Source organism: Phaethon aethereus (assembly GCF_964289735.1).
Source record: "Phaethon aethereus genome assembly, chromosome: 8".
Taxonomy (NCBI): Eukaryota; Metazoa; Chordata; class Aves; order Phaethontiformes; family Phaethontidae; genus Phaethon; species Phaethon aethereus.
The window spans coordinates 17360875-17379548 of NC_138584.1; the positions used below are offsets into that span (position 1 = coordinate 17360875).

Below are 18674 nucleotides of genomic sequence, written 5' to 3' on the forward strand. Positions count from 1 at the left end.
TCTAGCAGAGGGGTGTCTGCAACAAAATCACCATCACAGTTGATATTGTTTTTGGTAAATTGGCACTCTTGGGAAGTTTTATTTGCTTCTCAGATGTTTAGGGTACTTTTCACGAACATTAAGTTGTTTCTAAAAGCTGCTTTCTGAACATACAGATGTTAATTCCTATGGACCTATAAGGCCCTGTAGCGCAAATATTAAGTGTACGAATAGTTGAATTGGGTGTGGTCTTACTAGTGTTTTAAGTTACGCCATAAGAAGTCTTTGCATTATCAGAAACCTTTAACAAATACAGCCATGTCCCATATTAACTACTGTTTACTTCAAGGTTGCCTAGTCATGGCAGCTGCAGAAGCAACTTCCTGATTTTGGACCTCAAACATGGTCGTCTTTGCCTTATGTGAGCAACATGTCTAGATTGTGGGTTGTTACTTGGAAAGATGACAGGGCTGGAAAGGCTGCAACAGCTGCCTCAGAGAGTCGGTTTGTTCCCTTTGCAAAGATGGGAAAGGTGGTGGTTGAAAATACCCAAAGAATGTATATTTTAAAAGTTATTTTAAGACTATGTCCTTTTGATAGTCTAACATGTAGTTGAAAACTAAGAACATCCTTAAAAAGCACAAATGCAGTAGAACTATGGGGAAGTATAAATAGTAAATAATAAATATAAATAGTAAAAAATGCACATGTCAAGGAATACATCTTACAATGTTTAGTGGGGTAATTGTGTATCTAGTTTCATGTGAAGCTTTATTTTTGCATTTTAAAAACATTCTTGTGTCTTTGTATATTCCACTTAAATTAGTGAATCTGTTTTGTGATTTTGAAGTATTTTTTTTCTGTTGCATAGATTACAGAGGTCTGCAAATTCATTGAGAGATTCCAAACTGAGAGGTAAATATAGCCTACTACTCTTCTCAGTGACTGAATACTTGCTTGAGTCAAGTACTTAATGAAATAATTATCTATATTACTTGACTATCAGATCTTTTAATGTATGGTGTGGCTTATCATCATGCGGGTATGGAGATATCTGACAGAAAAATAATTGAAGGAGCTTTTGCCGTAGGAGACTTACCAGTACTTTGTAAGTAAATTTAACTTTGAAAATCAAAATGTTAATGTATCCTGAGAAGACTGCAGTTTGGAAGTGGTAATATTTTATGATTCTATAATTTGTTTAACCTTTGGAATTACTTTGTAAAATCCAGATAAAGATGTGTTTGTGTTTTTCATGCACTTTTACTCTGTGAGTATACATATGCACTGTTATTAAAGACCATAGAACTTTTCTTCATTTCAGCATACATGGATGTCATCCTCCCTCATATATCTATATAGATCTGGCCATGTCCATTTTGTTTTCATACCACTGAGCCATCCTGTTGAGGTGGAACTCTCTGCTAGTGTGTCTTTCCTCAGAGGTCACATGATATTTTCTTTGTTTCTGTCCTTTGCAGCAGTGGCTTCCCTGAAGGTAATCTTTTACATTTATGCTTCTCAGATGGGCTGCATACTATTTTCAAACTCCCATGCAAGGTGTTTTGACTGATGGGGAGGTTCCTAAGAAATATTCCATCTGCTGCTACCTGAAATGAGGAGGTATCTGTTTGAGATGTGGTGATCTCACCTCATCCAGGCTTTCTTTTTTCTGTGAAGAAGATTCAGACCCTATGGGGAATTGTGTGGTTCGTGTACAACACTGAAAGGTTCATGGATTTTTTTCTTCCCTGTACAATGGTCATGACTCACTATCAAAATTTAAGGCAGATACCCTTACTGTCATCTGGTGACCTTGCTGGAATTGCAATGTCCGCAGTATTAAAAAGTCTCTGCATCCCTGCAATCTGCTGTACTTTGGCTGCCTGGTGCACTATGTGTGGCGTTGCCAACTGTGGTGCTATTTTTAAAACCTCGAGAGACTGTGGTGCTACTGTTGCTCTTTGCAAAAATAACTTTGAGATCCTGTGGCACAGCTGAGCACAATGTGAACGTACATATGGACTACCAGTGAAAGAATGCAAAGTTGCTTATTGGTACTTAAGTCCTTTGAAATTTATAGTTTGTATAAATATTTCAGAATAATCTAAGATACTAGAACTACATTTCTGCAATTGAGGGGAAACTGAAAGAGTACGGGGCATATTCCACTTTATATGTTTGTGAGCGTGATGGAGGGTTGAGTTTTAACACACCTTTCACAGATATTGAAAAGAGGAAAAATTCTTTGGTCTTGAAATAGAGTGTGTGTATACTCACTGTGTGTGTGTGTATGTGTGTGTATATACACACACACGGATGGAAGCTGTGATTGCACTGGTAAGTAACTTTTCTTTGCAACTCTTTTATGGTTAGGTGATTTTGTTTTGACAAATGTCCCATTTTGCATACCATTACAATATGAAAACCAGTAATATACTCACAAGATGGTGTGGTTATGGCTTTAGTTTAGATTGGATTCTTCTTTCCTGATGCACCTATAATTACTAATTTTAGTTCTCATTTTATTTCAAAAAAGTATTGGAAAATTCATTAATACTTTGTTTTCCTAGAGGAATATTTTACCAGTGGTCCTGTATAGCTGGCTTTCCATGTTCAGTTCCTGCCACCCCATATATTCATTAGAGAAAGTGAATTCGAAAACATGAGTGTGAGATAATTTGCCACAAACTTGACTGGTGTTTTCCATGTGAGAGTGTGTATTGGTAAAGTATTGTGGTAGTATTGGTGGTGATTCTGGTTTGGAACTGTGGATATAAACAATGCTAATGACTGATGACTTAAAAAAAAAAAGTATCTTGAAGATACTGATCACTACAGAGCACGATGAAGTCATGGTTGTATTCAAATATCTATCCATGAAGAAATATGAATAACGTTTCTTCAGTGTGTATGTGTGTTGTATTGATGGATAGGATTCTGGATTATCTCTAAATGTTAAGGAATGTTTAAATAAAAATATCTGGGATGTAGTTTGTTAAAGAATACTTGATAATAAATGAATGCTGATGATCAGATACACAGAAATTGTTATGCAAATACATGACTGTAATATACATCTTATTTTTTGTGGTGCAGAACACCCACTGACTTCACTAGAAAATAAGAGCTCTTGGGAATCAAGGGTTAGTCACTTATTTGCTGCTTGTTTAATGTCTGCCAGACATTTCAATGGTGTTCATCTTGCAATCAATATACTTTAATCTGATGTAGTTACTACTAGCACCTTAGCTATGGGAGTCAATCTACCTGCACATCTGGTGATTATAAAATCCACAATGCACTATGTTGGAGGAGTGTTCCAAGAGTACAGTGAAACTGATATTCTGCAAATGATTGGGAGAGCAGGAAGGCCTCAAGTAAGTTAATGCTATATTATATTGATGCTGTCTATAGGCAGATCAGTAGAAACTATTCTTGGCAAAGAAACTACAATGCCAACAATTTTACTGCGGCATTTGTTTTTTAAAGGGTTGTTATTAATAGTTAAATTACTCCTGGGTAACTTCTTGAGAAAGAAATCTGTTTGCTTTTGTATTGTCCACTAAAAAGTACTGCTTCACCTTGCTGTGGAACAAGATCTAAAGATTACATTTGTGTTACATAATGAATGAGGATTAGAGATAAAGTAGGAAGCTGGCACACAACTTATAAATTGCATGATAAAAATTCTGGAATATTGAATAGTATAGAGAGCAATGTGCTTTTGCTCTCAGAAGATCAGAACAAGAAAGCATCTAATTAAGTTAGAAGTGGAGTAGAGGGGGAGGGTCACAAACACTGCCTTCAAAAAGCTATAATTCATTTTGCTTCCAGAAGAGGTTGCTGATGCCAAGAATGCTATGTTTTAGAAACAGTTCAGACATTGCTTTTTTTGTAAAAAGGAGGTGGGGGGAGGGGATTAAAAATGGTTATTTTAATTATACCTCTTTAAAGTCTCTGAATTATTTATGTTAAATCTGACATTTTTAAGTCTTTTAATTTTTAGAAATACAGATAAAGCCTTATACAGGAGATAGCTTACCCCACATCTGTCTCTAGAGGCTGCCTATATTAGCCACTGTGGTATGTTGTGTACATGACAGTATTTTATTTGGACCTAAGATCTAAACTAGTATGGAAATTCCGATATTCCGAACTTTCTTAACTGAATGGGGTTTTTTTGCTAGAGATTGTAATTCAGTAAGATTTTTAAAGTTGTGTCTCAGATTCCTAAGCCACTTTAATTTAGTGAGTCAAGACCTCAAATATTTACAAAGATCTGCCTTTCAGTATTACATATACTAATCTGATCCAAAAAATGCAAAAGTCAGGAAACTTCATGTACAAAAAACAATAAATCAGTCTAACAGTATTTTTCCCATTGCAAAACAAAATAATCTAAGTCAGCTGGCTTGAGATTAGATGATGAAGGTTATAAAAAATTGCTACAAAAGGTTTGACTGCTCATTCAAGACTTTCTAATGTTTGGTGATTACTAATGAAAATTCATGTCAGTAAATTATTTTCCTTGGTTTTGGTTAGGAATCCTTTCCTTAGCTGTGGACCTTGTAAGGTCTTGTAACAGTTGTAACTTCTAACAGTTCACTTTTTTGGTGTTTCTCAACATGTCTCTGTTATAAGTACACTAGCACATATAGGCTGGTGCGCTGACCTGCCTGCCAGTGATGGCTGGAATCCCTAGTCCTGCTTGCTGCCCAAATGAGATAGAACTTGCCTTTAAGTTAGAGAGGCCTTGGCATTCAACAGGCATTTCAACAAGGATTTTAAGAAAACAGTTTTAATGGTTGCAACAGATATGTGATGTATATTCAACTGGAATTTTTTTGCCAAGAGCTAGAGAGCAGTGTTTGTTTGTGGTTTTGTTTTTCAGTTTGACACTACAGCTACAGCAGTTATTATGACTCGTTGGAGTACAAGGGAGAAGTATATACAGATGTTAAATGGTGCTGATATAATAGAAAGCAGGTAACTAAGTATTTTTTTCTAAGACTATATAGATGGTAGCAATGTTTCAGTTTCTACAGAATGTGTTTTTCCAAGTGGGTTTAGGGTGGTTTTTTGGTCTATTTAGAAGAAATTTCAGAAAGATTTAAGGAAAATCAAATAAAGCCATACAGAAATTAACAGCCTCTGTTTTATCAGCTAAAAACATCTTTAGAACATCTTAAACTTACCAAAAAAACCCACAGTTGTAGATTCCTGCTGGAAAACTGAAGAAACTGAAATAGTACATATTGCAAAGACAAAAAGCAAGAGCTGAACCCAGATCGTGCTCTGAATTTTTAGATGATAGAGTCTGGAAAATACCAGACTACAGAATTCACTCGATGTGGACAGCCTATCAAGAGAAATATGTAGGAGAGTTAAGACATTAAAGGGTAAACCAGGAAATTTTGCTTGTGTAATTTTTTTAATGTTTAATTTTTCAAATATATCCAAAATACCAACACTGTGCTGTAACTTTAAAATGTATGTAGCTTTGTTTTCTAAATAATTGTGAAACTTCACAGGTGAAACAGTTTTTCTATTTGTGCTTGCTGGACATTAAGCCATAATAAACTAATTACATTGATTATTGACATATTCGTTATTGTTTTCTATTGATTTCACTGATTAAAGCAAGCAGTTGACAGTAAAAAACAAAACAACTAAAAAAAAACCAGAAAACTGTTGTGGTTTTGGGGGCAGGGTTTGGTTTGTTCCCAAAAAATAGTTTTAGCACTTTTTGTAATACTAACTGGTAAATGTACGTACCTTTTTTTTTTTTTGATAGCTTGCACAGACATCTTGTTGAGCACTTAAATGCAGAAATAGTGCTACATACTGTCACAGATGTCACTGTAGCTTTGGAATGGATACGATCAACGTTCCTGTACATTAGAGCCTTAAAAAATCCAACTCATTATGGTTTGTTGTGGGGTTTTTTAATTGATGTAAATTATGACACTAGGATGTGTTGGATCCATATTATTTGTTGCTTTTATTTTCTTATGGACTGTTATTTCATAATGGGTTGAAAACAAGATGTGTGATATGGCCAGTAGCATTTTTAGGAACAACAGTTTCCGTTGCTTTAATATAAGTAATAGGAGTTTCAGCATGGTATAACATTCAAAAACTCTGTAAGAAGCCATTTACAGCTTCATAATGATCTATTTCTTTTGATCTTTAATACACTGGACCATGTATTAATGCATCATCAAGCCTTAATGTACATTTCAGCGCTGAATATGTAATTACTGCTAAGAAAAAAATATTGTCTAATATTTCATAGTTTTTCTAAAACAAAATTTCAATAATTTTAATACTGGTGTCTTCAATTTGTCTTGTCCAGAACAGCCTCTTGGTCCCCAGCCCTGACTATGTCTTTGTTCCTGGCTGCTTCCTCTACACCTGGTTCTGAAGTCATTGGGCACTTGCTGGAGACAGTTTTTTTTTTTAAGGATTTATGAATGGGACTGGAACATAGTACATCTAGTACTTGAATGGATGTTACAGTTTAGGTGGTTGTCTGTATTCTAAAATAGAAAAACTGTACATGTGAAGTTGCTCACAAAAGTTTTTTGCAACTTTTAGGACTCATATTTTACATAGGGGAATATATGCAGCTTTGACCTTTGCACATCTGTTCTGACAGCCACTTACTGATATTTAGATACACTGTGTGTAAGCAAATCAGTTTTGATGGGTATTGATATTGAGGATGAAGTATATAGTTGTATTAGGTTAAAAAGCCTTTTGTCTTTTAATGAAGGTTTTTCATCTGGATTGGATAAAATAGGAATTGAAGCAAAATTACAAGGTAAGTAGCTTTTAAGCCTTTTTTCAGTAAAATGTCACATTTCAGGGCAGGCTTATCCATGTTTATTATACATCTCCATTAATTTCAGTAGATCCATTCACAGAACAAATGTAATTTACTATGTTGTGCTATTGATTTTATTTAATTATTAATACTTTTGAACTTACCAGTAAGAAAAGTTACCTAGTTTACATGCTCATTCAGGTTTTTTCTGCTTTTTCCTGTCTTTTAGATCAGGACATTTCTATTTTTGGCATGTAGGTTGAAAGGAATGGAGGGAATGAAGTGTGTTACTACCTTAATAAGCCTTTATATGGGAGAAGGCATGGTTTGAAGTCACCTCTACAGATAGTGCTAGGGTAGAAGGCTTCACTTACAAATGCTTTGTAGGTGTGGAATATATTTCCTTGAAGTGCTCTGATCTTAAAAACAACCTCTAGTGTTCTACAGTTGTTACAGAAACTAGTTCCTTCCCTGCACACATGAAGTATTGTGTAGTAATGTATATAGTTATGTTTTCATACATTTCATGTGCAATAGGAATGATTTCTGGTTGCTATGGGAACTATCACTTTGAGTGCTTTTTTTTAAATTCTGAACATTGTATGAATGTAATTTTTGTCTTTCAAAACCTTGGTTTTGAAAGAGAGAGAAACAAAACACTTTGGTCATCCTCATGCAGATATCCAACTGAATAGGTTTAGTGAAGTAAATACAAATACATCTGATACAGTATGAAGATTTCTGATGAAGGATTCATAAATACCTGTGGATATTTGAAATTTCAACCATTTAAGTGTTAACGCTGTAGTGGAAATGTTTTGTATAAATACTGTGGACTCTGCAGCCTGTCATTCTGAATATGGCAGCCTACATTCTGTGCACATAGTTTCTTTTATTTTGCTACTTTTGCTTTCCTGAAAAAGAGTTGGGTTATCCTGTATCAAATATCTTCGCGTGAGCTTTCCCCAGGCAGGAGTTAACCACCAGCTTTAGTAGAAGCAGGATCATATTCTAAAACCGTTATTTGAGTTCAGTGGAATTACTTGAGTATACATTAATTGCAATTTGATGATGATGTTTCTGCTTTTTACATAGATACGTTTTTCTGTGTGTACTAAAAATACATATATTTTCAAATTGTCAACAGAGCTGTGTTTGAAGAACTTAAATGATTTATCATCTTTTGATTTGATCAGGATGGATGAAGCGAATAATTTCAAACCTACTGGTAACACTTTTTAAAATAAACTAATTTTCAGAAGCAATGTTGAGATAGTAGTGAACTACAAAGGATCACAAGTATTCTTGTGACCCATTAATAGGAGTAGACGAATGTAGTAGAGAGTAGAATCTGAGAGTTTGACTAGAATATATGAGCAAGTTTCTTTAACAAACCGTGGAAGTTTCATTCTCTTAATGTTGATCCATTAATAGATCTTCACTTGTTGCTGGAAATTTTGTTGCAGATTAGGAGAAAATTACAGAACATTATCACAGGATAATTGGATGTGACACAGTGCAATGAAGGACAGGTTTTGTCAATACCTGCTCTTCTCTACAATCCTCTGCAAGAGGTGGTAGGCTTCTCAGAAACCACAGTTCACAGTCTAGTAGATTAGTGTGAGTTCATCTCCATTGGAGAAAACTGTAACTGCCATGTGCTTCCTTCTGCTGCTCTCTGATGGGGTCAGTAATATCCATCAGACAGCTGGGGGCAATAACATACTGAGTCAGTGGTGGTAAATCTCATAGAGCCCTGTAATAAGGTAATGAATTCAATTTTGTGACTTAAACTAAAAAAAACTGGCACATTTATATTTTACGGTATGTTCTTCTTTTACAGAGACTGGAAGATTAATGGCATGGTATTATATTGCATTTGATACAGTGAAACAGTTTTTCATGATTAAGGGAACAGAGACTTTAAATGAATTGGTAATACAACTTTTTAAAGAAAATTTACATATGTTCAATTGATTTTTAAACAGACTTAAAGCTAAGAAGCAGAAGTTTTTATTTCTTTTAAAGAGTCCAAGCTTTGTTTATGTAAAGTATAAAATTTTAGAGAATACATCTAAATAAATTCCATGTTGACTGCTTTTGAGCCTTTGTACTCTGAGATCTTTTGATTTCCAACTCTTTCTCCCCTCACTAACTTTGCTTATGAAAATATAAAGTTGCTGAAGCTGTTCTGTTCATGTATTAAACACTATTATTTTGTGCTTTAGTAGTTATTTTTTTTATTGCAAAAACCAGCTGCATGGAAAGCAGATTTTACGTTTAAAGGAATGTTACTGTCTTTCTGTTTTAACTAATTTTCCTCTGGCAGATAATAGGTTGTTATGGCTACTGTTAAGTCACAAAAGACATTTTGTTTTCAAGCAAGTACTATTGACCATGAGAAAATGGAATGCCTGTTCTCCTATGGCTATTTTTGTTACTAAAGTATGAAGAAAGTAAAGTAAAATACGTAACAGATAGTAAAAACTATTTTTATTTGCCTTGTATGTCATAAAGTGTTAGCAGTGTGGTTGATTTTATTTTTTATAGGAAGATGAAAGAAAGTTGGTCAGTAATAGAAATAACTGATTGACTGTCTTTTCATGGTCATAGTGTTGGGACAATTTTTTAAAGCGTTTTTTAAAAAAAAGTTGGAAGAAGTGGTAGAAAAAATGGCAAATAAAAACAATTAATAAAAAAGTTGAATTGTTACAGATTACAATGATCTCCAACTGCACAGAATTTCTGGATGTCAAGTTAAGAACAAATGAAAGGAAAATACTGAACAGTTTGAATAAAGACAAGGACAAAATAACTATCAGGTATAAAAAATAAATATATTGAAAAAGGAAAGTATCTTTTTAGCAATAAATAAAATTAATAGCAGAAAATATGTATATTTTCATGCATAGGTTTCCAATGGAGGGGAAGATAAAAACAAGAGAAATGAAAATAAACTGGTAAATACTATATTGTGGTGTTACTACTTGTTGAAAAGCTTTTTTATGGCTGTTGAAGTCCCTGCTAAAATCTGTGTCATTTTATAGAGGACTAGATCTGGCATTTCATTGTTTCTATTCTGAATTTTCTTTTGTTTTCCAGTAGAAACTTTTATGTTGTTATACTTTGCTTACAACGTGTGGCTTATATATAAAAAAAATATTTTTTTTCCAGTCTTATTCAGGCTCAGCTAGGATGCATTCCTATTCAAGACTTTACTTTGACACAAGATACTGGCAGAATATTTAGAAGTGGCTTAAGGGTTACTAGATGTATGGTAAAATTTGATCATTTTTTGGTACATATAATAATAAGCTATGTTTTATTTGATTAATACAAGTCAATCTTACTTTTACAGGGTTATCTGACTTTCTGGCATCATCTAAGAACAACTTTTTTGCTTTCTTAAACTCTTTGATTTTAGCAAAGTGTTTCAGGTGCAAACTTTGGGAAAATTCACTTCATGTGTCTAAACAATTGGAAAAAATTGGTAGGTACTAGTCAGAAATGATAAAGGTGTAATCTGATAGAGAATCAAACCTCATAATTAGCCTGCTAATTTCTGAAGTGTCTGCTTATGTAATTAAATGAATCTCCTAATTACTCCATTTGCCACAATTGAGTACCGCTTTGTCAGAATAGTCTGTCATGATAAAAGTAAAAGTAATCCATGTAGTGATTTCCTTCAGGCTTTCAAAGTATTTCATAGTTGTTGGTTTTTTTTTCCTTAATGTTCATCTCCGTATCTTGGGCATATTCCACATTTGTGTGATTACGTATCTTTGACTAGGCTATACTTTCTTTTCCAAACAGCTGTCACTGTAGGTCCTGTCACTCGTATGCATGAAAGACACCTAATTTGCATTGACATGCATAGGAATCATGAAATAGAAATCAATTTAACGTGTATGAGGTTCTTATACACATGAGGATCACAAGTTTCTAATAATCATCCTCATGTCACTGTATCCTTTTACTGGATGAACTTCTTTCTGGAAGTACAGGCTTGTCGTAATTATTTGAAAAGGAATTCAGAAATTTTGGAGTCCTTTGTATTCCGAAAATGTAGTTATACTTGTTTGAGGTAATATTATAGCTTCCTGCTTTGATGTCTAGTCTTACCATACGTTCATGTTTTCAGAATTCACTGCAGTGTTCTCTGTAATTCTTCTTTAAAGACGCCTCTGCTCTGTACAGAACAGTATAGTTCGGAGATCTGCAAATTAGAGAATAGCTAAGCAGAAGATCTATATGGTACAGTACATTACAGCCTTGCCAGTTCAGGTGCAGAAGCTGTATTGCTTCATTCAAAGCAAGGAACAGGGCTTATTAGCTTGTGTGCAGCACAGTACAGTGTGGTGAGAAGACATTTTCATTACTTCTGGATCTGTGCTTATGTGCACATGGTCATCTGAGGAGTCTGCCTTGTGTCCAGCATTTCTACGGCATTAGGATGAATGGATTACTTGCAGTGTAGACAAATCTTTTCCTGTGCACTATATTTAATAGAAAAAGTTGGGTTTAGTTTTTTTAATAATAGAAGTCCTACATATACACATCTTTGTCCTGTTTTCTTCCCTCCCCCATGCTGTCATTGCTCTTGCATCATATGTTACAATGAATTAGTAACTTTCAAAGTTCCATTTGTTTCACTCACAGGCTTCTCTTGAACTGTCTACTGACAGTTCGCTCTCTTTTCTTCAATCAAATACTGAATTGATGCCTGTATTATGATGGCCAATTCTTGACCTCTGACATTCTGTGGCTGCTAAGCCTATTCTATGTCTTTGAAGTCAAGTGAATTGTTTGAGCTCACATATTCAGAAATCCCTAATTTTTAAACTCTTATCTCAGTATATTATTTTTTTTAATCTTAAAAAAGCCTTGGTAGTCAGTATTTCCTTGATAAGAGTCACTGTTCCTTAACTGACATTTGTCCTTACTGAGATTGAGGATTCAGTTGAATTCTTGCTGCATTTCTGCAACTATCTCAGTTTGGTACTCTTGTCCAATAATGATGCAGTCTTGTTGCTGTATGATATGCTTGATTTCTGTTTGCTTGTTCTGACAGACAGGATAATGATCAGTTACCGTACAGGATCTTATCGCCTTTACTACTTGTTCAGTTTGATTTCCACCTCCGTTTTTTTCTTGCTGAGAAATAGATTAAGACAAAGAGAAAAAGTCTTGTTTGTACCTTGTATTTGCTTCACTGGTGGAAACCCTTCTGCCATTTTAGGAATTATGACAAAAGAACTAGTCTTCAGCTTCACTTAAAAAAAAAAAGCTGGGACAAACATACTATAAAATGATTTCTGCTTTGGTTTTACCTGCTATAATGCAGTTGATGAGAATAACTTGAGATTAGTGATTGTCATTTAAAAATATAAAACTTAAATTTTTCACAGGTGTATCACTGTCAAATGCTATGGTAAATGCTGGGCTGACATCATTTAAAAAAATAGAAGACACAAATGCAAGGGAACTTGAACTGGTAATCAATTATTTTACATGCAGATAAATATGATAAGGAAAATACTGAGTATTAATACTGTTACCAGTAGAAGTGGTATGGTTAATATGTATCTGCTATATGATTGGCAGCCAGATTGAGTGTTTTAAGTGGTTTATTCATTTATACTGGTGAATTAAATAAAAAAAAGTGACAACAGCTATTTTTCCTGTAAAATGTGTATGATGTCTTGTTCTAGCAAGTTTACTGTGGATGATTTCACTGATTTGGCTCGTTTTGGAATGAGCTTAAATATGTAGAATTTCATCATCAACATAGTTTGAAACAAAGGACAATATGCATTTCCATTTTAGGAGTGTTAGAAAAACATATAAAAGGGAATATGTATTTAAGTTTCTCTTAATGTATGTTAATTATGAGAATTCTGAATTTCTGTTTTTATTAGTTTTAGTTAATGATGGTCATAGAATAAAATTCTTCTGAATCATCTATAAAGCTTCCTATTTTAGGAAGTTAGACTTTACCCCAGGATAAGTTCTCTGGCTCTTGACTTCTTTTCTGAGAAAACTATTTTTCCAGTGTTCTGGAAGATGTAATGGATTTCTAAAGGAAATTGGTCATACTTGGGTTTTTCTGTTTTGGCTTTAGGAATTTGATTTCTTTCATCTGCTCCCTTTTGCAGTTTTCCTCTTACTGGTTTTGTTTTGACTAAAGCTTAGGCAACATAGAAGAGTCAACTCATATAAAACCTGAGTAGTCAGGTTTTGAGGTGATCAGCTAGTTTGTTGGCTGTTACCTGAACAGAAGTGGTAGCAACATCAAAAAGTATTGGAATTTTCTTTTGGTTATGTTGCTATTCTGGGTATCACTGACAGTAGAGAATCAGGAGTGATAAGGTCTTTTGTTGACAGCATAATTACTCTGGTGACTTTGATTATTTGAATTTACATTTCTGTTGGCATCTATGATCAGCTGAATGTATCAGAAATGAAATTAAATCTTTGCAGATTTTAAACAGACATCCTCCTTTTGGAAACCAGATAAAAGAATCTGTTTTGCACCTTCCAAAATATGACCTTGACATTGAACAGGTAAATGCTTTTCTACTTATTTTAGGTTTTTATTCTGATATTATTAAATGAAAGAGTAAATATTGACTGAAAGAAATTTTGAGCCTTTGCTGGTAGAAGATTGCATGATATTGTGGCTTCCTTCCACCTTAGCATGTATAATCAAACTCTTAAACATCGAAGGAAAGCCTTGGAGTAGACATTTCCTATAATACATTGCCCTCTCTCTCTTGTTAATAGCATTTTGTTACAGATACAAACCAGTATATTCCACATTCTAGCATTATGTGTGAATCTGAGAGGTCTCTTCTAACTTGAATATAAACGAACCCTAGAGACAGAAAAACATCCATAAAAAAACTTACTGAAGAAGCATTAACTCGTGTTTATTTTCTTTTCTATTATTTCACACTTAGGGATATAGAGAAACAGTAAATTATTACATTAACCTAGCTGGTGCCCTTTCAAAGGAAGGGTGCAATTCCATGTGTAATCAAGAGCTTTGAGGTTCTGATACACATTTTGTCTTTAAACAGGTCACATGGCCATTCTACCTTTCTGAAATGCAAAATTTTAAAAATAACCTTAAAATGTCACGTGAAGTTGGTACAAATAAAGACACCTTTGAAGTTTAAAACTTCATAAATATGTGAAAATACTATTGTCTTAACGATCTGTTCTAGTTTAGTTTTTCATTTCACGTAATACCAGATGAGTATCTCCAAAGCTATTCTCAGAAGTATTATTTAACAAATATAAATATCTTATAGAGGAATGTTGGGATGTCAAAATATACCTAGCTTTTTTCTGAAATATATCTAGCTTTCTTCTTGGATCTTTTTCTTTGCATTGAACAGAGGAGAATTTTTCAAGGGCTTAATGTAGTCTGTCTTTTATTCTCAATATTTAATCAAATTCAGGATACTCAGCTATGGGCAAATTGGTACTGTATAATAGTGTCTCAGAAAAAATAAATAAAAATTGTACCACAAATAGAAATTGCTTGAATTGAGGTTTTGTACTTGTATCAACAGTTAAAAAATTATGGAAGGCCATATATTTTACTTTGCATATTTTAGCAGGTATGTCATCTTCTCTATCATTTTTTCCTAGCTTCCAAAATACAGTGATACATTGGCTGAAATCTTAGTAACCATCAAATTAACAAACTATGAGCAGCTACAGACAAAGAGAACAGCGACAGACTTTCACTATGTTACATTGGTCATAGGAGATGCTGACAACCAAGTCATCTTTAATCAGAAAATTATGTATGTATGAACAAGTTTTTTTTGCCTCACATCTTTTAAGGGTGTTGGCTTTGAATCCTTTCTGTGACTTGCAGATTTTGCAATACTTTCTACTGATGACAAATGGTACAAAATTATTCTTTATCCTACAGCATTTTCTAGTCACTGTTGTAATTTAAAATGCTACACAAGATTCAAAAACCCAAAAAACATGCCAGTGTGCTTGTCAGTGTGCTTGTCAGTGCAGAGTGTATCTGTAAATACCTGTACAACACTCATGTCATATCATGGAAGTCATAATAGTTTCCACATAAATATAAAACAGGTAAAATACCTATTAAAAAGATACATTATTAAGTTGTTACTTAGCTGTATGTCTTTAGTTATATTGTCAAAATTGTTTTTTCGCTCGGAGATGGAATTAAATTCTCCAGTTGGCTAAGTTATGCTTGGACAAAATAGGAAAAGAGAAACAAAATCTTTTCCAACTGCATGACCTTCATGTGAGTTCTGGCTGAAGTCTGGCACTTTTGGCAGAACTGAACTGATCTGCAGGATCCTGGCTCTCTTATAGCTATAAATTGTATATTATTGGAAGGTTATTCTTAGGCCACTTATCAAGCAAAATCCAAGAGCTAAGACCAAATAAAGGCTCTTTCACTTGGTTACAGATGCCATAGTATACAGTCTTGTTTTCATTGTCCATGTCTAACAGAACTTTACTGATACATTACAGGGATTCTGTGCTGCTGAAAACTGGAAATTGGATGAAGAAAATTGAAGTGAAAAGAACTTTTAAATCGGAGGATATTAGTATAAATCTGATTAGTTCTGATTATGGTAGGTTGATTGGTATGCTTTTAATTTGAAAGCAACTGCATAAGAATTTTGAATAAACTATTAAAATACTTTATATCTAGCCAAAATGTAACAACTGATCCGGAAACAAAATTCTGTTACGTATTTTTTACTGGGTTGAGTATTACCTAACAGTCCTAATTATATATCTGTTTGTTTCATTTACTAGCATATTAATGAACTGGAAAACATCAAAACTGTTAATAGGAGACAGTATTTTGCTCTGTTGCTGCAGATTAGGATTCTCTTTTGCCCTTCACCTTCAAGTTGAATTAACTTTCAGTAGGGATAACCTATCATGTTGATAGGTTATTTATGCTGGGAAGAGCTGTCTTTGTGAATGGTTAGGTTTTGCATTATGATAAAGTATTGGATACAGATTCATCTTCAGTAGCAAGGAGTTTTTACAGTGGAAAATTTTGGGCCTTAAGGTGTGTAGTTTTAAACGTTGGTCCCCTTGGTGTCAATTTCCATAGAATTGGAACTATAGCAGCAGATGGGGAGAGGCAATGATGACCTTGAAACATAGAACTTTGAAATACAATTTAAAAATAGACTGACTGTATTAAATTCCGTCATCATGCCTCACGTGTAAAGATGATTGCTGTGTGCTGGATTAATTGAAGTATATTTGGTGCTTCTATGATAAACATTGAATATTGACGCTATTACAGTAATCAAGCCTGGAATTATCTGTGTTTCTGTGGCTAAACATGTGGCTCAGGAAGAAGGAGGGTTTTCTAACCAGAGATGAAGAAAAATTGTCCTCTAATTACTAGTTGACTATCTACACGTTGTACTGAGTTCAGTAAAACTCTACACAACGATTAATTTCTCTGAAATTGGTAACAGTGAAGTTAGACTAAAAGCAAGTTTTCCTAGTCTCTACTTATTTTAAAGTCTGCTTCTGTTTCAGACTTGAAGGAAGTCTTTCATTTTTAAAAGCCTGTCTGGTTTTCCAGCAATATTTGCCTAGTAAAAGTCAAAAATACTCTTTTTACAAATGGTGTTGCTCATAGTCTCACATGAATCTTGGTTTAATTAGAACTAGAACCATTATTAGCATTCAACTTCAAAAGTACTGTCAACATACTCATTTTACACCTTTGCCAATACAGAGATGCTGATACTTCAGTAACACAGACTGTAGTACAATTTTAAAGTTAAAATTGTATTGTCAGTGCAAAGCCATAGTTAAATGTAATTTTAAAGCAATACAGAAAAATTCTGTTAAAGGGACTAATTTTGTTACTCATCTAGAAGCCATGTCTTTGATTCTGAAAATGTCTGGTTTTTAACCTCAATCATAAAGAATCCATTCATATAATAGTGTGCTTTTAATGGTACATTATCGTAACAAATTTCCCTGATCTTTTAATAACATTTATACTTTCTTAAGCTCTTTAGAAAACTGAAGGTAATCAGTAGTCTAGAAACAGTTTATAGCAATTTAAAATATTTTTGTCTTTTTTTCAAAGTTGGCCTTGATATACAGCAAGCATATACAGTCTTTTACTTAACACTGAAAACACTGGGAAGTAAAGTCATTACAAATCAAAAGCGGAAACCTGAGTCTTCATTTGGTACGAATTATGGCTCACCACAAAGTCTGCCAGCAGCAAAAGTAGATACAGGTAAACAGTCAGATAACAACATCTGGCTAATACCAAAGTCAACAGAAAATTTAATTTTGCTTTCAGTAGAGAGCTAGATCTTTGTTTATCCACATTGTTTCTCTCTCAAGAACAATAAAAATATAATGCTGCTACTTCCACTTGTCAAGTACTACAGTGCAATTATTTAATGAATTTGAAAAGAAAAATAATGGGTGTTTGGTATCTAACATTACTGTTTGAATTTGGGAATGTGGTAGTCCTTCTGTTTTTCAGTAGCATTGATTAATTTCTTTCTAATTATATTGTTTGAGCAGCCCAAAGTTTTGTTGAAGGCAACAAAATTCTAGTGACCCAGATTACTTCTAGCCTGTCTTTTACTGCGTGAAGTACTCTCTTAACTGAAAAATGAGCATTTCTGTATTACACTTATCTAGGAGGCAGATCAAAACAAGAAATCACTTACAAGAAATATGGAAACAGAGAATGCAACCATCGCTGTAAAAATAAAGATGTGTGTGGACATGACTGCTGTGAGTTTCATTAAATCTACTATTTCTGTTACTTTTAGACAAACATAGTTTAGAATAGCTTCATTTATACCAATAGCTACATTAACAGGAGCAATGGAAGCAAGAGAGTCAGGCCTGAGTTGTTGGTATGAGGCAGTCATAAAAGCAGTAATAAGTTTTGTCAATAACACTTTTATAGGCACTACAATGATTAATAATATTTTTCGGTACATCTAGCATATGATTTAAGAGCAATGTCAAACTTGTTACACTTTTATGTAAATATTGGTGTGTTAAATCTTTTAGGACCTTTTAATAGAAGATACTAAGCTTATTGGCAAAGTTTCCATTCATTTGGAAAGAATTAGAATTTATCCTTTCTTAACAAATCTGAAGATGATTTTAATTCCTTTTCTCAGGTAAAACTGGAGTACCTCCAAAGTCTGACATGAATGGAGATTCAAAGTTTTCTTTGTATCTAGCTGATTTAAGGAGCAGGAACTCAATTTCATCTGTACCTCCAGTAAAACGGTTAAAGGTTCATTTGAATAGTCAGCCATTGAATAGATTTATTTTACTGTTATGTATTTGTATATATTGTTTGCAGAGATGAATGTTCATATTTAGTTATAAAATTAAGTTTGTATTTTCTGTGTGGAATGCAAAAAGCAAAGAAGTGTAAAGGTACCAAAGGTCCAGCAATCTTTGAGAGGTTCTGCTGCTGTTTGGAACACTTCCAGGGATCCACTGCTGTGCACGTACTCTTTGGTTTTACTTCTATAGCATTTGATAGATTGTGGTGGGTGAGGTACAGAGGCATCATTGGACGGTACTGTCCTGTGACTTGGTTTTGGCAAAATATAACCTGAATGGAAACAGTGGTGTTTATCAGTGTAATGCTACTAAGATCTTTTTGCATTGGCAGGTAGATCCACTTGTTTATAAGAAAACCAACCACATTAGTTTTTAACCTCTGAAAGATTTCATGGGTTACACTTTATCCCTTTGAATGTAGTACTAAACTAGTTCTCTCTGCAGCAAGAATGGCATTTGAGATATCAGAGTGTTTTATTTCCTCCTTACAGTTTTG

The 18674-nt window shown here is 33.9% G+C and overlaps 1 protein-coding gene across 1 annotated transcript in view; it reads left to right on the forward strand.

Annotated features, from left to right (window-relative positions):
• HFM1 (helicase for meiosis 1) overlaps nt 1-18674 on the forward strand; it is a gene marked incomplete at both ends in the record, with an annotated part of 49207 nt that overhangs the window by 13248 nt on the left and 17285 nt on the right. The window contains 19 exon segments of the mRNA XM_082002762.1: nt 851-894; nt 986-1087; nt 3214-3359; nt 4874-4968; nt 5777-5910; nt 6758-6805; nt 7956-8036; nt 8652-8743; nt 9524-9630; nt 9721-9768; nt 9983-10080; nt 10167-10298; nt 12217-12302; nt 13289-13372; nt 14465-14622; nt 15338-15441; nt 16938-17093; nt 17510-17605; nt 18004-18122. Coding sequence (XP_081858888.1) covers nt 851-894; nt 986-1087; nt 3214-3359; nt 4874-4968; nt 5777-5910; nt 6758-6805; nt 7956-8036; nt 8652-8743; nt 9524-9630; nt 9721-9768; nt 9983-10080; nt 10167-10298; nt 12217-12302; nt 13289-13372; nt 14465-14622; nt 15338-15441; nt 16938-17093; nt 17510-17605; nt 18004-18122 — 1930 coding nt within the window.